This window comes from Saimiri boliviensis, chromosome 10 (assembly GCF_048565385.1).
Source record: "Saimiri boliviensis isolate mSaiBol1 chromosome 10, mSaiBol1.pri, whole genome shotgun sequence".
Taxonomy (NCBI): domain Eukaryota; kingdom Metazoa; phylum Chordata; class Mammalia; order Primates; family Cebidae; genus Saimiri; species Saimiri boliviensis.
In genome coordinates, this window is record NC_133458.1 from 87,243,535 (window position 1) to 87,266,467 (window position 22,933).

Below are 22,933 nucleotides of genomic sequence, written 5' to 3' on the forward strand. Positions count from 1 at the left end.
ACTACAGGCACATGTGACTATGCCCACCTAACTTTTGTACTTTTTGTAGAGACAGGTTTTTGCCATGTTGCCCAAGCTAATCTCAAATTCCTGGGCTCAAGCGATCCACCCACCTTGGCCTTCCAAAGTGCTGGGATTGCAGGCTAGTAAGCCACTTCACTAGCCAAGTTAATATTTTGATAAGGCTTTCAATTACATTTCAAATGTCTGCTAATATCTATTTTTATATACCACATGAATATGTTTCAGTTTTTTAAACAAATTTTGTACTTGTATTCTAAATTACATTTTTAGCACTGTTTTGGTGTAGACCACAAAACTGTAATCTTATTTGCAGCCTGGTTTTGAAACCAGTATCTTATGAAGTCTAAAAACAACAAATATATATCTAATATTACTCTCCAAATCATATCTTTGGCAATTCTATCAGTGTATATACTCATCTTCTAAATCGGAGGCACAGTGCTTTAAACTTTGCAATACTAATTGTTCTTAATGGAAACCCAGTTCATAACGTTCCCAGAGTTTATTTGCTAACCATACACAAATTCAACCAAACAAGAATTTTCAGCAATAAAAATATTCAATAGTGGGCTAATCCCTTAACAACAGGCTTGGATATTTGGACAGCACACCTTTACTTAGTGTGACTCTAAGTGTTGACTTTGTAACCTTTATCAAAACCTTCATCCTCAGCTTATTTGAAATGAAGAAGGAAATCTCAGTAGAAAGATTGGCTGCAGTAAGTTACTAAGATCAGAAACTTAACTGCCCACAGAAGAGAGGTAAACAAGGAAGTTTAAAGGAATAGCAGTGGGGGCCGGGCGCGGTGGCTCAAGCCTGTAATCCTAGCACTTTGGGAGGCCGAGGCGGGTGGATCACGAGGTCAAGAGATCGAGACCATCCCGGTCAACATAGTGAAACCCCGTCTCTACTAAAAATACAAAACATTAGCTGGGCATGGTGGCACGTGCCTGTAATCCCAGCTACTCAGGAGGCTGAGGCAGGAGAATTGCCCGAACCCAGGAGGCGGAGGTTGCGGTGAGCCGAGATCGCGCCATTGCACTCCAGCCTGGGTAACAAGAGTGAAACTCTGTCTCCAAAAAAAAAAAAAAAAAAAAAAAAAGGAATAGCAGTGGGTAGTCTAAATTCTATTTCTGTATTAATTGATCAAGAAGCAGTAGGTGAAGGTCAGAGTTATCCAAATGATGCAATACCAGAAGGGACTGTTTCTACCTTCCTTCAATTCAACCTGGCAATTATCTATTAAATACTTGCTAAGTACAGGGATTTGTGCCAGGTGGTGTTTCCCCTCTAGTGATATGCTACAGGAATAATTATCTTTAGCAAGTGAACTCAGAAAATAATGAGGATTACTCAGTTTCTTCTACCCTCTAACTTTAACAGTTATCCAAGCATGTCTTATGTAAAATCAGCTCCTATTATGTGGAATATATTTTTAAGGTGGATAGACTTGCTATGCAAATAGGCAATAGTTATAAATTCACAGCTCTGAAGGCAGTGTTCTCGCTGTTCCCTTTGGTGGAACTGTTGTGCTAATTACAAAACTGTAAAAGGATTAGTAAATGGGACCTATAACAGAGAAAGGCTATGTGAAATCAGGTAAACCTGTCTAGTCACCAATAGTGATATTTTCTCCTTTCTCTCTGAAATCTTACCTCTTAATATTTGAAGAGAAAGCATTTACTAGAGAGACTGCAACATGCAGTAATGATTTTATTGTTACATCCCACACATCATCAGGATTGTGTTCCTCTTTCTGACACAGCCCTGAAACCCACACCCTCTGGAAGCTTTGCTTTGTACATAGCAACAAATCAAATCAAGTCAAATCAGGCCCACTAATTTCCAGAGTGTACACACACAAAAATGGTGTCCTTAATATCCTTCTCCAAATCAAGTCTTTCTCAAATGTGCCAATGTAGACATCCTTTTCCAAAAAGAGTTTTTAAAAATACAGAGATAGAGTTGTAAAACACACCATTAGGCTACTTAGAATTCAAATTCTGCCTGACTTCAATGCTCAGCACATTATTACTATGCAGAGTCATTCTTTAACTGTGGTGGTGGTTTATTACAGATGGTCATCTCATTGACCACTAAGGAATTAAATGCCTATTCCAAAGCTGGGGCTGTGGCGGAAGAAGTTTTGTCATCAATCCGAACAGTCGTAGCCTTTGGGGGCCAGAAGAAAGAACTTCAAAGGTCTGTCCCTTTGAACATAACAAAATCTGCTTGGTTTTATTTTCCCCAGTGGCCACTAAGCTGTGTTCTGTTTTTGTAAGGTATACACAGAATCTCAAAGATGCAAAGGATTTGGGCATAAAAAAGGCTATAGCTTCAAAACTGTCTCTTGGTGCTGTGTACTTCTTTATGAACGGAACCTATGGACTTGCTTTTTGGTATGGAACCTCCTTGATTCTTAACGGAGAACCTGGATATACCATCGGGACTGTTCTTGCTGTAAGTCTTGTTTGAGAACAAGGTATCTGGCCTGGAAAATCTTTCCTTCTCTAGTTTAGCCAAAATTCTTCTTCAAAGATGAATATTCAAAGGTGAACATTTTTAATAAACAAGTATTTGTTTACCTCAAATTATTTGTATGCACCTTTATAGTTATGAATTGACAGGATTTATTCATCCAACATGTTTCAGTGTCCTTGTTGTGTCAAGCATCTGCATTCTGCTTTTAGAAGAATCATAATTGAATTCCCTATTGGGAGATACATTCAGTTTTCTTAATCTAACAGTGAAAAAGGCCATTCTTTAGTGAGATTTTTCCTTTCATCTTGGCCGAGATCAGATGGCATTCCACATTCACCTTGCTAAATGTCTTCTCTCCATAAATAGTCTGCAGAGTTTGCACTCACCTCCTCTTCCTCTGTTCTTTCAGTATGTAGTAATGTTAAAAGCAGACTACATATAGCTCTGTCCACCATCACAGTTTGAAGACTTTTACATTTCTAGGGGTTATATGTTAAATAATAATTTATTCAGTTATCCTCCCAAGTTACAACAATAAACAGATCAGTACAGGATTAAGAAACATTTGTCTTGATGAATCAAAATGATGTGCTCTATATACTTTGATCCTGATTTGGCCTTTCCATTCTACAGATTTCCCTTCTTTCCATTAAATTCATCTTTTGAATTTGAGGCATTCATAATTAAGATTTTTAGCTATTCATTTATCTCATATAAAGTGAAATATGAGCATGAAGGATTTTTTTTACTCATTTGTGCTCCTCAATTTATGTGTGGCTAAGTAAATGGCTTACTAAGCCTGAGCATCCTCATCTAAAAGATAGGAATAAGAGCTCCTAGCTTGAGGGATTCTTTTCTTATTTGACTTTGTGCAGAGATGAGTCTCCCTTAAAATGGATAATTGTCCCCAGTACAAAAATTCCAAAAACAGTTTGAGTGCAAACAGTACAATGTCTCTGAGCCAATGAAATCTACTGCATTTTTCTTTTTAAAGTTCAAGGGGTCACCTAGCAAGGAGGGGAGTGTAACTCACCATTGGGTTTATACATGGCCAGCACACTTCAGTCAGCAAATTTTCCCAGTCACACATCCCAGCAGGTGAAACCTAGAAGACTATGAGATAGTCAAAAGGTTTCCATATTAGGAAAAGGCCAATGATACTTGGATTAATTTGTGTTTCCTTTTTATTTGGTCATATCTTTCATTCTTTCTTACCCAATTTTTCTAATATCTCTCTGTGAGACCAAACCAATAATTATATATTACATTCTATTGTCTTTCTTATATAACTGCAGAAAGCTAAATATCATTTTGTTTGCTCCTGCAGGTTTTCTTTAGTGTAATCCATAGTAGTTATTGCATTGGAGCAGCAGCCCCTCATTTTGAAACCTTCACAATAGCCCGAGGAGCTGCCTTTAATATTTTCCAGGTTATTGATAAGGTAAGACCTCTTATTGCTTTAAAGAATAACTATCATGCCGGGCGCGGCGGCTCAAGCCTGTAATCCCAGCACTTTGGGAGGCCGAGGCGGGTGGATCACGAGGTCGAGAGATCGAGACCATCCTGGTCAACATGGTGAAACCCCGTCTCTACTAAAAACACAAAAAAGTAGCTGGGCATGGTGGCACTTACCTGTAATCCCAGCTAGTCAGGAGGCTGAGGCAGGAGAATTGCTTGAATCCATGAGGCGGAGGTTGTGGTGAGCCGAGATCGCTCCATTGCACTCCAGCCTGGGTAACAAGAGCGAAACTCTGTCTCAAAAAAAAAAAAAAAAAAAAGAATAACTATCATTACTGCAAGAAGGAGACAAAAAACATGCACACTTGCTTCACCAAAACAATAGAATGTAAAAATTAATGTTGCTCAGTTGTTTATGGGAAAGAGAGATTGCTTTTAACTCTTTTCTACAAGGAGGTTGTGTTTTACTGAAACCTTCATGTCTAACTCAACGCACTTCTAAAGCAGAAAGGAAACCGTTGTGGAAGAAAACCACCCTTAAACTATTTTTAGGATGTAGAGAGTGTCAGCTTACTTCTTTGAAGATTTATAACATTTCCTTTGTTTTTCCAAGAAACCCAGTATAGATAACTTTTCAACAGCTGGATATAAACCAGAATCCATTGAAGGAACTGTGGAATTTAAAAATGTTTATTTCAATTATCCATCAAGACCCTCTATCAAGGTAGGTTAAAACAAATTATACGATTGTGCAGTTTTCTGAAATTATCTTCTACTGGCCAAGATCTTCTCTGACATGATTACTTAGGATCACTTTGACCAAGATTTTGGCTACTTTGCTTACAGACTTGAGGAGATAGATAAATAATGAACAAATAACTTTGGATCAACGAGTTATATTTTGAAGCCTTTTTTCTATATTCAACTGACTAAAGCATTTTCAGCTCTGTGAAATTCTTCCACTCTGGATTTGGGAAAACACCAAAGTGTCTTTGGTTGATGGTGCCACCTATTGGTGGCTCCTAGACGCTACCCCACTCAACATAGATAACATTTTAACCCCCTCGTCTTTAACCTAGGAGAATTATGCACATGTGCCTTTTCCTTTTTCCTTTCCTAGGGCTTTTACTGCACCAGCAATTGTGGCTAGTACTTTATCAGCTTTACACACACACACACACACACACACACACACACACACACAGAGTTTACCCTACTCTATCAGTTAGCCTTTGACAAGTTCTTGTGAAAACGTGTGTCTTTATTGCCTTCCCCCTTTGACTTCATTAGTGTATTTACCCAAAAAGTAGTTGTTGTGAAAGACTGAAAAAGGTAATTATTAATAATAAAACACTTGCTTCATAGAAAAGACATGATTTTAAGTGAAATAGATAAAATAACTAATGTAATCCATTTCTAATGTCTTTTATAGAATTTGTATAGACCTACCTACTTCTACTTCCTTATTTTCTTCTGATTAAAATTTTGATTGAAATTCTCTTTTCAAACTTATTTATTTTTTAAAAAAAATTGTTACTTAATTACCATTATTGGAATAGTATTGACTTCCACCATTTTTCTCAATTGTAGAGAATTTCAAACTATATTTTGCAACTGCATTTTGATTGGCTTCCTGAGGACTTAAGCTCTAATTGTGCCATTATATTGCATGGGAAAGTGTTCTTTGGGTTTTAAACAACTATTTTTAAAATAAACTTTTGAAACATAACCCTTTTTGTTAAACTAAAGAATGAAATTTTTTTGGTCCACCCATTTGAAATAAATAAAACAAATTCTTTCATGGAACGATCAGAAACCAAATCTAGAGTAAAAGTGCAGGTATGAGAAGAGGTACTCCTCATGGTCCCCAATTTCTCACCTCTTTCAGAGAACTTTGCTTGGCCCTTTGAGGGTTTTATGTTTGGCTTATGCAAAGGGTCCACTGCTTTACAAATGGTGAGATCAAAGTAAGAGAATTCAAGGGGAGATTCCCCTGTTTAGGGCTAACTACATAGAGATGCAAGCGAGGATAGGTGAGAATTTCTCAACAGGATCACTGTTGTCATTTGAGAGGGTCATTCTTGTGAGACTTCACTCATACTGCAGGTACCTGAGACCCTAAATGCTGTAGCAACTCCAGTCATTGAGAAAATGTTTAAAATGTTTCCTCATGGGTCACCTTGAGACCTACCAGGGTTTCTAATGATAAACTATCAACTATTGGGAGTCCCTGAGAAACTCTGCCAGTTGTTTTACTTTAAAATATGCTTTGCAATTATGTTAGTATATTCTAAGAAGGAGCTTCCTTAAATAGCTTGTGACAATATCTGGCAAGATTTCATTCACTTGCTACAAATTAAGACAAGACTTTCATTAACTTAATAGTCAAAATTCATATAAAATATTTTAGTTGAAAATGTGAACAGTTTACTAGTTAATATTCTGAGAGTACTCTTAATTTAGATCTCTTCTTTACAGAGAGAGATAATGAGAGATTATTTTACTATTATTTTCATAAGTTATTTAAGCTATTATTATACATGTACATGAAACAAACATAGTAAGATCTAATCTTTTTTAAATTCTACAGAAGAATTTGTTTTGGTTTATAATTACATATTCATTTTCTGAAAATGTGTCCGTCATATTCCTATTGCAGTTTTATGATTCTCCCTCCATACATTCCAATAGATTCTGAAAGGTCTGAATCTCAGAATTAAGTCTGGAGAGACGGTCGCCTTGGTCGGTCCCAATGGCAGTGGGAAGAGTACGGTAGTCCAGCTTCTGCAGAGGTTATATGATCCAGATGATGGCTTTGTAAGTGCAGCTAGCAAAACCATGCAGTCTACCTAACCGAATACGGAAACACCACAGAGCTCACAGCTCTAGTGTTGGAAATGAAAATGTCACTTTTCATTTCCAACAGTAGAGCCGGGAGAGAAGCCACATTGTTTTCTTCCCTTTGTATCTATTCATTCAACAAATATTTATTTAGTGGCAGGCAGCTTTAGGTTCTGAGAATACCTATGTGAATATGACAGATACAAATCAGCCCTCATGAAGTTTACATTCTAATAATCAGAGACAAACAATAAATAAAATAAGTAAATTATCTAGTATGTTAGAAGGGAGTGAATGTTGTGGAGAAAAATAGCATATTAAATGTCAGTATCCAGCATCTACCAAGAATTTCAAAGTTTGTCCCAGAAGAATGATGTAGAAAACATCTCCACTTCTTTTTTTCTTGGAGCTTACAATGTCGCACTTACTTTCTCAGCCTTGTAAGTGGCATAGAGGATGAGATTTGATACTCAAAAGTGTATGACTCTTAATGCTTCTCTTCAAACTTTCAACAGTTATTTTTAAAAGAAAACCTACTCCCCTAGTGCCTGGCTTTATTTAAATTTTACTTCTTAAATTTTTCATTTAAAGTATCCTAGACCCATGTGACTGCATAAATTATTAGGTGAGTGTTACATGTATAAAATAGTTGCATAGAATACCCATGCCCAGACAGAAAACGAGCATTGGTAAGAAATAGAGACTGTATAAGTTAGAATTACCACATCCTGGCTTCTGTCACTGGAGTATGCTGGGGTAACTGGCAATGGCACCACCTGTGGAGAAGACAGAGATTACTTAGTATTATGTATTATTATTTATTATTATGTATAGCAATGAATAGAAGACACTTTTGTCTTCTGCAGGGGTGTGAGGTATTCAAATGATGAAGGCTGTTTCCTAAAAGAAATGTAAGGGTCACATCAGTCTTAAAATAACAAAACTGAAGTTTTTTGTACGTGTCTACATAAAAACATTTGGGGAACCTAGAATATGTACATTTATAATATCTAACTTGTGGATCTTAGCATTAAGATAATTAGATGATCTGGCCAGGTTTTAGACCAATTATTCTTTTGTGGTTTTGTTTGTTCCCATCTACCAGAAAAAGTCTATGGACAATAAATAAGTTATAAATATTTTATCAAAATATAGTCTTTGATTCTTAAAATATGATACTTCTCAGCTTATATTTTGGTTTAGTACAAGATACTCTAAAATCAACAAAGGAAAAGGCATCACAACATGGTTCATTCTTTGGATTGGCAGATCACAGTGGATAAGAACGATATCAGAGCTTTAAATGTGCGGCATTACCGGGAACATATTGGAGTGGTCAGCCAAGAGCCTGTTTTGTTCGGGACCACCATCAGTAACAATATCAAGTATGGACGAGATGATGTGACTGATGAAGAGGTGGAGAGAGCAGCAAGGGAAGCAAATGCTTACGATTTTATCATGGAGTTTCCTAATGTGAGTACACTGTGCAGCCTATGTCCTTAGCTTATGATGGCAGCACTGCAATATTCTAATATAAGGTAATGAAACAACAACCGGTGCAGAACAGTAGGGGTGTGATGAATTTCTGGATTGTCCTAGAACAAGCTTGTCCAACCCATGGCCCAAGAGGGCTTTGAATATGGTCCAACACAAATCTGTAAACTTTCTTAAAACATTATAAGAATTTTTGTGACTTTTTTTTTTTTTTTAGCTCATCAGCTATTGCTAATTTTAGTGGGTTTTATGTGTGGCCCAAGACAATTCTTCTTTCAATGTAGCCCAGGGAAGCCAAAAGATTGGACACCCCTGTGTGAAACATCTGTAGAGAAGAATGCATAGTAACAACCAAAAGAAGAAATACATCATTTAAAGGCCAAATTGAAAAAAAGTCATATTTTGTTCTGCAAATGAAGAAGAAAAAATGAAAGATATGTTAAAGCATAACAAAGAAATATGAAACAAAACCATCAGGCTGAGAAATGATGTCTAAAATGTTTATTTGCGAGGCCATCTTGTGGCTGAGAGTAGGAATGTCATACACATGATGTTCGGATAGATTCTGTGACAAACCACAATAAAAATTATGATCATTTTTTAAAGCCCAGGAAGTGAACATTGCATAAGAAATCTGAAATCAGACTGGGTGTGGTGGCTCACGCCTGTATCCCAGCACTTTGGGAGGCCCAGGCAGGCAGATCACCTGAGGTCAGGAGTTTCAGACCAGCCTGGCCAACATGGTAAAACCCCATCTCTACTAAAAATACAAAAAAATTGCCGGGCATGGTGGCATGCTCCTGTAGTCCCGATTACTCAGGAGGCTGAGGCAGGATAATGGCTTGAACCTGGGAGATGGAGGTTGCAATGAGCTGAGATTGCACCACTGCACTCCAGACTGGACAACAGAGTGAGACTCTGTTAAAAAAAAAAAAAAAAAAAGTGAAGTCATATTTGGAAAGCAATACAGTAAGTTACAATTCTTGCTAACAGGACTTATGAGATCTTAATGGGTATTCAGAATTAATAGGGTGCTCTAAGTCCGTTTTAAAAAATATTTCCTAAGGTATTAGTTACTCAGCCTCATCTGAAATTACTGTGGGAAGTACCTTATGACATACAAACGAATGAAATTTGTTCGTATGTCATAAGGTACTCCCCACATATAAAATTGTACATATAAAATTCCACCATCCCAGAGGGTCACAATAACAAAAACATTTATTTTAATGGGCATATTTCACAAACCACACTTTATAGCTTGTAATGATTTTATTCTCATTTTTTAATTAAAAAATTTGTTATGCCAGTAATTATCTCTTGTCCCCATTATTTAGAATCATAATTAGGACATATTTAGGCCAGCAAAATCATTAAAGATTTAAGGTGATTCTTTGCCTGTGGTTTGGGAACACACATTTCCTTTAGTTAATGTTTTGCCCCTTCCAATGACCTCCTTTCCTTAAAACATCAATGCTCTCATTTCCCACTTGTAATTAGGGAGCTTTCTGGTGCCTCTTATATCATATCCTGTCAGTTAGTACTTGCTTTTACCAAAAGCCCAATACTGCACAAAGATGCCCCTTGCTATAAATCTAATAGTACATTCAGAAGATATAACCCTAACAAATTTAAAATAGTAGCTTATTATGATGAAGACTAAATTCCACAGCCACAGTTAACCAGAAAAATGAGAAAGCACAATAATAAATAAAAGTTGAAAATAAATAAAATAAATAAAAGGTGAAAAATTGGGGAAAGGTATGCTAAAAAATATAGAGCATTATTTTCTTTACATATACACAGATTTTAAAATTAATGTATGATAATTAGCTGATACTGGTTAGCCTTTCACTCATAACCACGAAATTAGATAAAACATATGAGGCCAAGGGCAGTCATTTCCATGCATTGGAAGAGAGGTAATGAAAGACTGATTCCTAACAGAGAGGAATCTCATAAAGGAACTCCATGAATTCGGTCTGGGAATACATTTCTGACCTCATCTTTGTGAACTGGAATCCAGACAGAACTTGGTAGCCCCACTGAGCTGAAAGGCAAAGATTAAATTTTAGGGCAGCTTAAGCAGCTGGAAATGTGAGAAGAGATCAGCTGTGGCGATAAGGCTGGGGCAGAAGTCCACGTCCATGTGGGCATTCCTCAGGAATCCTTATCTGAGGATAAGGCTATCTACCCAAGGCTTACCAGAGAGTGGCAGCCACAAAGCTGCAAGCAGAACACTGGATAGAAGTCAGGTAGTGCTGTGGGGTTGTTGAAAGTACAGCCCCGGTCGGAATGGAGAGATCACATTAACACCATTTTAACACCCCAGGCAAGTAGCTAAAACATGGAAAAAGCCACACCTTAGGAGTCAGGACCACACCCTGGAGTAAGATCTACTCCAGACCTGCCCTAACAAACCCCGAGACCAAGCTATGACAAGATGCCCAGAGACGTTTTGGAGGTTGGATTCTGCAGAGTTATGTGGCTTTCTACAAATTCACCCCAATGAAACCTAAAATGAAGACTGCACAAGTTCAAGATCAGTCAGTTCAAGACTGCACAAGTTCAAGATCAGTGCTTTTTTTGTTGTTGTTGTTCCAGAAGAAAACAGAACTCAGAGTCTCTCCAGTACAACAATCACAGTACTCAGTACATAATTTACAAAAACCAGACATTCAAAGAAACAGAAAAATATGGCCTGTATGCAAGAAACATATTCCCAAATATTTATTCATTCAGAAAAGAGCTTCAAAATACGTGAAGTAAAAACTGATACATCTGAAAGGAGAAAGACAAATCCACAACTTCAGTGAAGGCATCAGTACTTGATAGAACGAGTAGGTGGAATATCAGTGAGAATATAGAAGAACAATACGATCAACCAGCTTGATTCAACTGGCATTTATAGGTCATGCCAGCCAACACAGCAGAAAACATTCTTCTCAAGTGCACATGGAACATTGTCTAAGATAAACAATATTCTGGGCCATTAAAACAAACAAAACAAAACCTTCACCCTTTCAAAGAATAGAAAACATAGAAAATACATTCTCAGACCATAATAGAATTAAACTAAAAATAAATAACAAAAATATATCTGGAAAATACATAAATATTTCCAAGAAATCACACACACACAAAAAAAAAACACTTCTAAAGAATCTATAGCTCAAAAGAGAAATTTCAAGAAAATTAAAAACTATTCTCAACTAAATAAAAATGAAATTACAATGTATTAGTATTTGTGGGATAAAGTACTGCTTTGCAAGAAACTTGTAGTATTTATTGCTTATTTTTAGAAAGGAAAAAAATCTACAGCCTGTAAACTTAATTTTCACCTAGAGAAACTAGAGAAAGAAGAGCAAATTAACCCAAAATAAACAAGACTAGGTAAACAGAAATTACAGTAGAAATTAGTAAAATAAAAAACTGAAACACATCAATTATTGAAACCAAAAGCTGGTTCATTGAAAAGATTGAAAAAAAAAAAGTCAAACTGTAGCAAAGCTGATGAGAGATAGAGAGACAGAGAGAGAGACAGAGGAGAAATGACCAACATCAAGAATGAAAGATGGTACATGACTACTGATTCCAAGGACATTAAAAGGTTAATAAGGAAATATTACCAACAATATTATGTCTGTAAATTTGACAACTTAGATGAGAGTCAATTACTTGAAAGATACAAATTACCAAAACTCACTCAAAAAAAAAAAAAAAGAGATAACTTTAGTGTATCTATAATTATTTCAAAGAGCAGCTGGGTGCAGTGGCTCACACCTGTTATCCCAACACTTTGGGAGGCTGAGGCAGGTGGATCACTTGAGGACAGGAGCTTGTTACCAGCCTGGACAACATGGCGACACCTTGTCTCTGCTAAAAATACAAAAAATTAGCTGGGCATGGTGGTGCACACCTGTAATCCCACTACTTGAAAGGCCAAGGCAATAGAATCACTCGAACTCAGGAAACAAAGGTTGCAGTGAACTGAGATCGTACCACTGCACTCCAGCCTGGGTGACACAGCAAGACTCTTTCCCCTCACACCCCCCCCAAAAAAAAAAACCTGGATGTCTAAATAACAGCAACAGTTACAAATGAAATTAAAATAAAAGCAGTATTCACAGTAATATCAAAAAACAAAATGCTTGAGAATAAACTTAATGAAAGATGTGCAGGTCTTCTAGGTAGAAGCTATAAAATGCTCATAGGCATGAAAGAAGATCTAAATAAATAGAAAATACCTTATTCACTGATTTAGTAACTCTATATTTTAAAAGATTTGTATTCTTTCCAAGTTGATATACAAATAATATATATATATATATATATGCTTTATCAATCAAAATCTCGCCAGTTTTTATGTGTATGTATAGAAATTAACATGTTGATTCCAAAATTTATTTGGAAATCAAAAAACCAACAATAGCCAAAACAATTTTGAAAAAAAGAACCAAACTGGAGAACCTAAATATCTAATTTTAATATACCAATTAAGATTGTGGTAGTGGCATAATGATGGTGGTATAGACCAGTACAATAGAACAGAGAGACCAGATACAGATTCACAAATATCTACTCAGTTACTTTTTACAAGGCCAATGGAATTCAGTGGGGGAAAGAAATATCTTTTCAACAAATGGTGCTGGAATAACTGGTTATCCTTGTGGAAAAAATAAAATGTGACTTTTACTTTACATCCCATACAAAAATTAATTTGTTATTGACCTTATGCCAAAATTGGTCTACACTTCTAAAATTAAAACTTATGAGAAAATCTTTGTGACTCTGAGATAGGCAAAAGTTTCTTAAACTGAAAAGGCATTACTGGAAAAAAAGATAAATGGTAGTTGATTTAAATTAAAACCTTTTTTAAAAAAGACACAATTTAGAAAACAAAAAGGCAAGACACAGAATACAATAAAATGTTTACAATATACATGTCCAACAAGGACATGAATCCCAAATATATGAAGAAATGCTATGTCTTGGTGATAAGACAAAAAATAGAAATGACAAATTGGCAAAAACCTGAATAGACAATTTACAAAAGAAGAATCAAATGAACAACACATACATTGAAAATATGCAACATTATTAGTCACCAGGGAACTCTAAAATAAAACCATAATGAGATGCCATTTTACACTCATTAGAATGGCCAAAATTAAAAAGACTAACAAACGAAACTTTTGGTGTTGATGTAAGCAACTAGATCTCTTGTTCATTCAAACAAAAGTGAAATCAGTACAACCATTTCAGAAAGCAAGTTGGCAGTTTATTATAATGTCAAACATATACTATGACTCAGCATTCTATTCTTAGGCATTTATTCAAAAGAAGTGAAAACATCACCACAAAAATATCTTGTATGTGAATATCCATAGCAGCTTTATTTATAATAGTCAAAAAGAGGAAACAATTTAAGTATTCATCAACAGTTGACTAAATAAACAAATGGTGACAGATCTATGTTTTTCTTTCTTTTTTTTTTTTTTTTTTTTTTTTTGAGATAAGAGTCTCACTCTGTCACCTAGGGTGGAGTGCAGTGTACAATCTCAGCTCACTGCAGCCTCAACCCCCCAGCCTCCCAGGCATATGCAGTCCTCCCACCTTGGCCTCCTGAGTAGCACATGCCACTATACCTGGCTAATTTTTTTGCTTTGTTTTGTTTTTTTGTAAAGACGGGGTTTTACCATGTTGCCCAGGCTGGTCTCAAACTCTTGGCTTCAAGCAGTCTATCCACCACGACCTCCTAAAGTGCTGGGATTACAGGTGTGAGCCACCACACCTGAACAAACTGTGATAGATCTAGTGTTGCCAGATGAAATACTGGATTCCCAGTTAAACTTGAATTTCAGATAACGAATAGTTTAGCAGTATTGCATAAAACATACTTATTCTTAAAAAAATCCATTTTCTGAATTCAAATTTAACAGCTTTGTGTTTTCTTTGTGTTGCTTGTTTTTGCTAAATCTGGCAACCCAAGGTAAACTTGCGTTGTGTGGAACAGTACTTAGCAATCCATAGGAGTGAACAACTGATACAACATGGATGAATCTCAAAAATATTATGCTAGGTAAAAGAAACAAGCCAGAGAAGTACATACTGTATGATCTCATTTGCTTGAAATTCTAGATCCAGCAAACTTCACATATAGTAATAAAAATCATGTCAGGGGTATCTGGAGGGAAGATGTGAGTTTTGACTGAAAAAAGTGACATGAAGAAACTTACTAGGGCTACAGAAATGTTCCGTATCTTTATCGGTGTGGTGGTAGCATGGGGGTACTCATTTGTCAATACTCAGAGAGCTGTATCCTTAAAATGGATGCATTTTATTGTGTATAAATTTCTTCAATAAGGCTGACTTTTTTTAAAAAAGTAAAGATCAATCTCTAGAAATTTAGGGTTTAGTAAGAATACTTGAATTTATCTCCTCGAAGAAATGAACTTTGAATCAGGGACATAACTTAGTAGAATATTACCAGCCATGTTTCCTGTGTACTAGAAGTTACCCCTACCATAAATATGAAAGAAAAAATATCTACTTTGCTAAAGATAAATTTATGTTTTTAAAAAATCAAAAAAACACCTAAAAAGTCTCTCAAGAACGAAAAAAGTTTTAGAGGAAAGTTTGTTTTGACAGTAATTTTTTTTCATATTGTTTTTCAGAGTATCTGGGAAAGAAATTGTGGGTAACATATCAAATTGCTAATAAACACTGCAGAAAATAGGTATTTGTATTAGTGGTTCTTTTAAAGACTTCAAAGCATTCTAAAAATATCTAAAATAGATTTGGAAATTAGTTTAAATCATTATTAATTTTTCTAAATACATTTGATTATAATATGGTCTAATTTCTTTCAGTCCTAGCCAAATTTTTCGAACGTCCTCCCTTCTTTGGGCTCTTTTTTTCACGGGGCTTTGTTTTTACAAAGAACAAATCAAAAGTCTTAAGCAACCAGAAGCTGAAGTACTGATTAAGCTGGTGTTAAAACACAACTGGGATTGTTGTTTCCTGTTCTAACCATTTGATCACACTGCCTTCTGTTTCTGTGCTTCTTTTCTATTTTTCATTAGAAATTTAATACACTGGTTGGGGAAAAAGGAGCCCAAATGAGTGGAGGCCAGAAACAGAGGATTGCGATTGCTCGTGCCTTAGTTCGAAACCCCAAGATTCTGATTTTAGATGAGGCGACGTCTGCCCTGGATTCAGAAAGTGAGTCAGCTGTTCAAGCTGCACTGGAGAAGGTAAGTGAGCAGAAACATTTCTTAATTCCATATTCCTGGTTCATTACTGTTTTTAAGCATAAGAAAATATGGATCTGTAGTAGATTTCTCAAGTTCAGAGCCCTCCTTAAGGTATGAAGGCAGTACGTTCATTCACAGGAGAACTTATGTGATGGCTATAGAAAGTGGTTTACAGGAGAGAAGGAGATGCTGTGGTTGGTTAGTGCGAAAAATATATATATGAGGCTGATATACAAATAATCATCCAGTCTACACCTCCATTCCAAGAGGTTTGCACTTTCCTCCTCCCTAGAGTGGCCCACCACCATTATCGCTATTACAACCATGCCCATCCTTTGCTTCTACATACACCTGTGGGATTCTCTTCTCTGACCACTTTTCTTCTTTAGGATAGCCCCAGGTATTCATTTTGACCTAATTTCATTTCAAATGGAACATCGCTGACCTTGAACTAGCACCCTTCAACAGCCCTGGCCCCTCAAACTTCACACTGACCTCCTGCTGACTACGAGCAACTGCACACACCTCAAGGTCACATGCAGTTGTGGCCCTGCACCAAATTACACTGCATCTAGGAGGGTAGTAGGCAGTGGGGATACAAAAATCCATTGAACACTTTTCTCAATGGCCCAACTCCCTTATAAACAAACCATGGCCTTCAGACCCCTCACAAGGCTTAATGGCACAATTTACTTTGCATTTGCTTGGAAATGAGTTGAGTGTTTTTTCTCTAAGAAAATAAAAGCCTTCTTTTAAAAAAAATGCTGACTTTAAGGGACCAGAAATGGATACTGGCAGCCTAAATGTCCACTGCTTATTGAAAAATCTCTTAGTTACTATTATTTATTCACAAATCAGACTGTGCAAGTTTCAATGCTTGTTTCCCTCCCATAATAACAGTGCCACATGTTGCTGGTGTGGTAAATAAATAATCTTTGTTTACTGTGAAAACTTTGGCAATTTGGTTCACCTTGATACAGAAAATTCAAAGACAGGGCTAATGTTTTATTCATTTATTATACTTAATAACTAGGACAGGGATATGTTATGTAGAATATATTCAATAAATTATTTTTAATAATTGTGATGTTTGATTATTTAGCGCTTCAGTGTACTAAAAATGATTACATTTAACTAACCCATTTCTTAAGATATAAGATTTTTGGTTTTTTTATTTGAGACGGAGTCTCACTCTCTCATCCAGGCTAGAGTATAGTGGCATGTCGGCTCACTGCAACCTCCACCTCCTGGATAAAAGTGATTCTCCTGCCTCAGCCTCCTGAGTAGCTGGGATTAGAGGTGTGTACCACCACGCCCAGCTAATTTTTGTGTTTTTCATAGAGACGAGGTTTCACCATGTTGACCAGGCTGGTCTCGAACTTCTGACCTTAGGTGAGCCACCCACCTCAGCCTCCCAAAGTACTGGGATTACAGACATAAGCCACCATGCCTGGACAGTTATATAAGATTTTTAAAAATGTATTGTAATAGGCTCTCCAACTGTTTAGAAGGTTCGATGTTGTGCCCATTGTCTTTTCATCCACTATAGTAATTACTTTAGGTAATCAAATCTAGTTCAGACTTTTAAAACGAATAGTTGCTTGGTGATGTGATAAACTAATAAATGTTCTTATTGGTTAATATGAAACATCTATCAAAAGTGAAAAAAGAAGAATGCAGAATATTTGTAAACTGATTCTAATTACACAAAACAGATGTATCTGTGAACAAAAATGAAGGCAACATATGAAAATAATAACAGCTGTGTGGCAGAATTATGGGGGAATTTAACTTATTTCAAAAATTCATTTACTGTTACTGTTTTTCAGTTGTTTAAAGGAAAAAGACATTAAATCAATGTGGAAATAGGCGTGTAACTGCTTTATGTATGGTTTGCTGGGTAAAGGTAAAGGGTAACCAATAGGATGAAAAGTAGGATAGTAAACTACATTAATTGTATACTCTTCCGTTTACTGGAAAATGGCTTATGAAGAAGAGGGAAGTTCAAATACAGGCAGAGTGAAGGCAGCTGTAGTACCATGAGAGCCCTCTCCACTCCTCAGCATGGACAGCAATTACGGAACCAAGCCCTTGGAGGGGGCCCTGGGTAAGGGAGGTAGGACATCCAGCAGGTCTCCTTCCTGATCATCTGTCTAAGAGGCCCCAGACTCTGTTACATGATACAGCCTAACCCACATAGTTAGCAGTTTTCTGCTGCTTAAAATATCCTGCAAGCCACTAACCAACAAAAGAAGGCATAATGAAATGTATCCCTTCTCCCTAGTGATAGAATCTATACCCACTTCGCTACACAACCTGCCATCACTTATTCCTTCCATACCCTCCTCTCCATTACTCATTTATCTTCCACTTATATGAAGTTCTAGAACCTGTGAAACTAATAAATAGTATTAAAAAATCAAATCAGCAGTTTCTTAAGGCAGGGGTGAATTTTGGCTAAACAGAAACTTGAAGGCACTAACACCCTTATCCTCACTTGGGCTATTGCAGTAGCTAACTCTCCGTCAGCCCATGCCCTCTTCAATCTGTTCTCAACACAGTAGCCAAGTGTTGCTATTCAAACGTAAATTTGGTGTCCTCATACTTCTACTTCAAATCATCCAATGACTCCCTGTCTCACTCTAAGTAAAAGCCAAATTCCTTACAGTAAGCACAAGGCTTTAAGGAACCGGGCTCCAAGTTCCTTCTGGAACCTCCCTTCCTACCATTCTCCCCAACAATGCGACAATGCAACAATGCATGCTTCTACTGAGTGCTTCTTAAACATACCCTTGCACTTTTCATCAGCTAACACACAACGCATGTTTGTTTATTTTGCTATTGTCTCTCTTCCCCCACTTGAATGTAAACTGTCTAATGGTAAAGGCTTTGATTGATTTACTGCAGCATCCCCTCCTCTAGACCAATGCTGGTCCTTAATAGACAGCCAAGAGATATTGTTGGATGGAGTTGGATGAGTGTGATCCAGGATAGTTCTTAGACCTAAAATGGGCCCAAAGTGGTGGCTCACACCTGTAATTCCAGCACTTTGGGAGGCTGAAGTGGGCGGATCACCAGGTCAGGAGTTTGGACCAGCCTGGCCAGCATAGTGAAACCCTGTCTCTACTAAAAATACAAAAAATTAGCCGGGTGTGGTGGCACACACCTGCAGTCCCAGCTACTCCGGAGGCTAAGGCAGGAGTATCGCTTGAACCCAGCAGGTGGAGGTTGCAGCTGAGATCGCAGCATTGCACTCCAGCCTGGGCCAGAGTGAGACTCAGTCTCAAAAAAAAAAAAAAAAAAAAAAAAAAAACCTGAAATGTTCTTTTCTGGACTTCTTGATTTAGGACAATTACAAACTAGTTTTATTTCACTAATGTTCAAGAAGTTCTAGCGTAAGTGAATAAAGGTTTATGCCACAGGGTGTGAGTTTCACTCTGCTACTGGTTTTGGTGTGAAAATGCAGCAGTTTTCCAAGCTGCCTCACTAGTTGGAGACATAGCAGTGAGCACCTGCAGGCCCCTGGGGAAGCCAAGGAAACCCACACTGATGCTGTGATAAAGCCTGTGAAAGGTCTTTGAAATGTTAAAAGTGGTATGCAAATCTAAGGCGTAATTATTATCAAGGAAGTTTCAGCCACGCCACATCAATGGAGAACCTCTAAAAAGGCCCTTTGCTAATTACGCAGGAAGAGTTATCATCACAGTATTATTCTTTGAAGATACAGGGTTGCTTTGTTGCAGCTCTCATGGGCATGTCTTAACCATCACTGTACTTTCTCCCTATGATGGACCCTGTTGGTCTTCCTCCAAGACCTCTTTCATTATATTTATACTACTTAAAGGACTGGACAATAAGGAAACTGGCATATCACATTAAGCTATGGGCCACTTGATTAAATTAAGTTCTAAGAAGTGATTATCCAAAGTTGAAGTTAGGTCAGAGTAAATTTTATACACACACACACACACACACACACACATACACACAAATGCACACAAATTTCATATGTCTGTATTAACTAAATATCTCACTCTGTATTTGGAATTTTAAAAAATCATTTATAGCAACACTATAATAGTTGGGAACAGAAAGGGGATTTCTCCAAGGGAATTTCCTTGGCTGAAATTTAGACAGAAAATCATAGGTAACACACAGACTACCCCGTGCGAAAAACAGGACATTTTATAAATCCTGCTTAATCAAGCTCATATTTGTAGGGCTTGGTGTTAAATTCTAAGCCACTAACTTCTTTTAGGGTATGGTTCTTTTCCTTTGATAGATCAGGGCTCCTTTGAGAATCTGATTAAGAAAGGGAAAAGTAAACCACCATAACTCTTTAGAAAAGTATACAAATTCACTATACAAAACAACTTGCATGTACTATTGAGGGGCTCATATACCCTGAAGCTATTTGTGAGTAGATGATAACAAAGGAACAAATGGATGATAACAGCTAATCCTCACAACACCGCTATAAGATTAAGATGTTTATTCTCCTGTTTTACAGTTGAGCTGTAAAACACTGAAGCACAGAGAGGTTAAGTAACAGCTGGGTGCAGTGAAGCCAGAACCTGGACCAGCCAGCCTTCTGCCTCATTCATGTAACCACCAGGCTATATTGCTTCAAGATTACACTGCCAAGAGGTAGAGCTAAAACTGATTCTAGATCAGGCTACAAAACCTCTTAATAAACACAGGATTACCATCTGATCCAGAAATTTCACTTCTGGGTATTTGCCCAAAATAACAGAAAGCAGAGTCTCGAAGAGATATTGATATACCAGTGTTTATAGTAGCATCATCTACAGTAGCCAAAAGGTGTAAACAATCCAATTGTCCATCAACAGATAAATGGGTAAACAAAAGGTGGTAGACACATACAGTGGAATAGTACCAGTCTTGAAAAGGAAATTGTGATGATGCTAAAACATGGATAAACCTTGAAGAATTATTCTAAGTGAAATCAAATGGACAAAAAATGATCCACATTGGATAATTCTGCTCGTATGAGATGCATACCATAGTCAAATTCAGAGACGGAAAAGAGTGGTTACCAGGGGCTTGGGGGACGGGAAAGTGGGGAGTTAGCATTTAATGGGTATAGTTTCAATATGAGATGATGAAAAAGTTCTGGACATGGGTAGTAGTGACAGTTGCACAACAATGTGAATAAACTTAATGCCACAGAATTGTACCCTTAAAAATGATGACGATTGTAAATGTTACATTACGATTTTTGTTGTTGTTTTGTTTGTTTCTGAAACAGAGTTTTGCTCTGTCACCCAGGCTGGAGTGCAATGGCACCATCTCAGCTCACTGTAACCTCTGCCTCCCAGATTCAAGCAATTCTCCTGCCTCAGCCTCCAGAGTGAGTAAGATTAGAGGCACACGCCACCACACCTGGCTAATTTTTATATTTTTGGTAGAGACAGGGTTTCACCTTGTTGGCCAGGCTGATCTCAAACTCCTGACCTCAAATAAACTACCTGCCTCGACCTCCCAAAGTGCTGGGATTACAGGAATGAGCCACTGTGCCCAGCCAGGCAGAGAGAGAGAGAGAATAGTTATGTAAGCTGAGTACAAAGTAAAAAAAATTAGTAAGTAAAAGAATAGTAACACAGAGAAATTTGCCCTCTCAAAAGTCAGAAGGATCCTACCCTTTAAAATGGCTATAATGGTAAATTCTGTATTATGCATATTTTTCCACAATTTTAAAAACAAAACTAGCCTTTTTTCGAAAACCACACTGTCTTCTTGGGAAGGAAATTCAAACCATATTCCAAATCAAAGCTCTCATGTGGGATAAACTTACTTTTGTTCCCATAGGTTGTTTATTTTTGTCCTATTGCATAAATAACTAGTAGATTTCTCTTTCATAAATAAATTTAGGTGACTGTTACATAGCAGGACATTTCAAGGTTTTAAAGAATATAGTAAAAAGTCTTCTAAGATAAAATATTTTTCCATGATATAGATAAGCATCTTGGTGATTTCTGTAAATTTAAATTATTTCTGAGCCTTTCCCTCATCCCCCAAATAAGGAAAATCCCTATAGAATACTGATTTTCCTATGCTAACAAATAAGTGATCTCTAATGTACTATTTATTAAGAATAAAAATAGATAAGGTATTATACCCTTGTGGAAAAAAATAAACCAATTATTGCAGCATTTTCTCTTCTTACCCGCCATTTACTTCATCATTTATTTTTTATTATAAATTTCTCCACAAAAATGATAAGCTTGTTAATAAAGTTAAGTAAAGCTGGGTGTGATGGCTCCCACCTATAATCCCAGCTACTTGGGAGGCTAAAGCAGGAGGATCATGTGAGACTAGGAGCTCAATATCATCTGGGCAACATAGCAAGACCTTGTTTGTAAAGAAGGTAATAAAATGATTTTTTAAAAGTTCAGTGAAGGCCAGGCACAGTGGCTCACACCTGTAATCCCAGCACTTTGGGAGGCTGAGGCGGGTGGATCACGAGGTCAAGAGATGGAGACCATCCTGGTCAACATGGTGAAACCTCGTCTCTACTAAAAATACAAAAAATTAGCTGGGCATGGTGGCGCGTGCCTGTAATCCCAGCTACTCAGGAGGCTGAGACAGGAGAATTGCCTGAACCCAGGAGGCAGAGGTTGCGGTGAGCCGAGATTGCACCATTGCACTCCAGCCTGGGTAACAAGAGCGAAACTCCGTCTCAAAAAAAAAAAAAAAAAAAAATGTTCAGTGAAAAGGTATTAAATGACAATAAATAATTCTCTGTTATCTCCAATTCTTAACTTTCATATTAACTTATTTAGAAGTGACAATAAAGATATTCAACACTATAAAAAGAAAATATTTTACTATTGGTATGTTATTATTTCATGTTCCTAATTACATAGTACACATGGCTTCATTTTAGCAGAGTTTAGATTCTGAAAGTGTTTCTTTTCTAAAGGGTCTTAACCCAAGCATTGATGCATTCACTTGAGTAGATTTCTGCAAGTTGGAAAGAAGGGTCAAGGAGCAGGTGAGTTACTTATTAAAAGTGACTTCTAAGTTCCTGATATTTTGCTATTTATCATCCCACTTGACAAAAAAGAAAGCATTCTCTGACCAGTGAGGTGGTCTGACAGTAACCCTACATTATTGAGCCTCGGAACCCATGTCAACCCAGAAGAACACTAAGCTGACTGGCTTTCAACATCACAGTCAGGTAGTTAAGAAACAAAAGGCTTGTGTTTCCCTTTCAACTACCATGGTAACCTTACTATAAAAGATGACCAATTAAAATTCAATAGCATAAAAGAGAAGACACTGAAGAGTAGGGAAGTACTACACTTGGAAGTACTAGGGCACTACGGTCTCCAAGGAGCACCTCAAGGAGTGAGAGA

General features: G+C 37.0%; 1 protein-coding gene across 1 annotated transcript in view; it reads left to right on the plus strand.

Moving 5' to 3' along the window:
* The window catches only part of ABCB5 (ATP binding cassette subfamily B member 5), a 121,854-nt gene that overhangs the window by 18,824 nt on the left and 80,097 nt on the right, over positions 1 to 22,933 (plus strand). Inside the window, exons 7-13 of the mRNA XM_039472840.2 lie at positions 2,102 to 2,226; positions 2,307 to 2,484; positions 3,833 to 3,946; positions 4,577 to 4,687; positions 6,655 to 6,780; positions 8,074 to 8,277; positions 15,384 to 15,554. Coding sequence (XP_039328774.2) covers positions 2,102 to 2,226; positions 2,307 to 2,484; positions 3,833 to 3,946; positions 4,577 to 4,687; positions 6,655 to 6,780; positions 8,074 to 8,277; positions 15,384 to 15,554 — 1,029 coding nt within the window. The remainder of the gene's footprint in view (positions 1 to 2,101; positions 2,227 to 2,306; positions 2,485 to 3,832; positions 3,947 to 4,576; positions 4,688 to 6,654; positions 6,781 to 8,073; positions 8,278 to 15,383; positions 15,555 to 22,933) is intronic.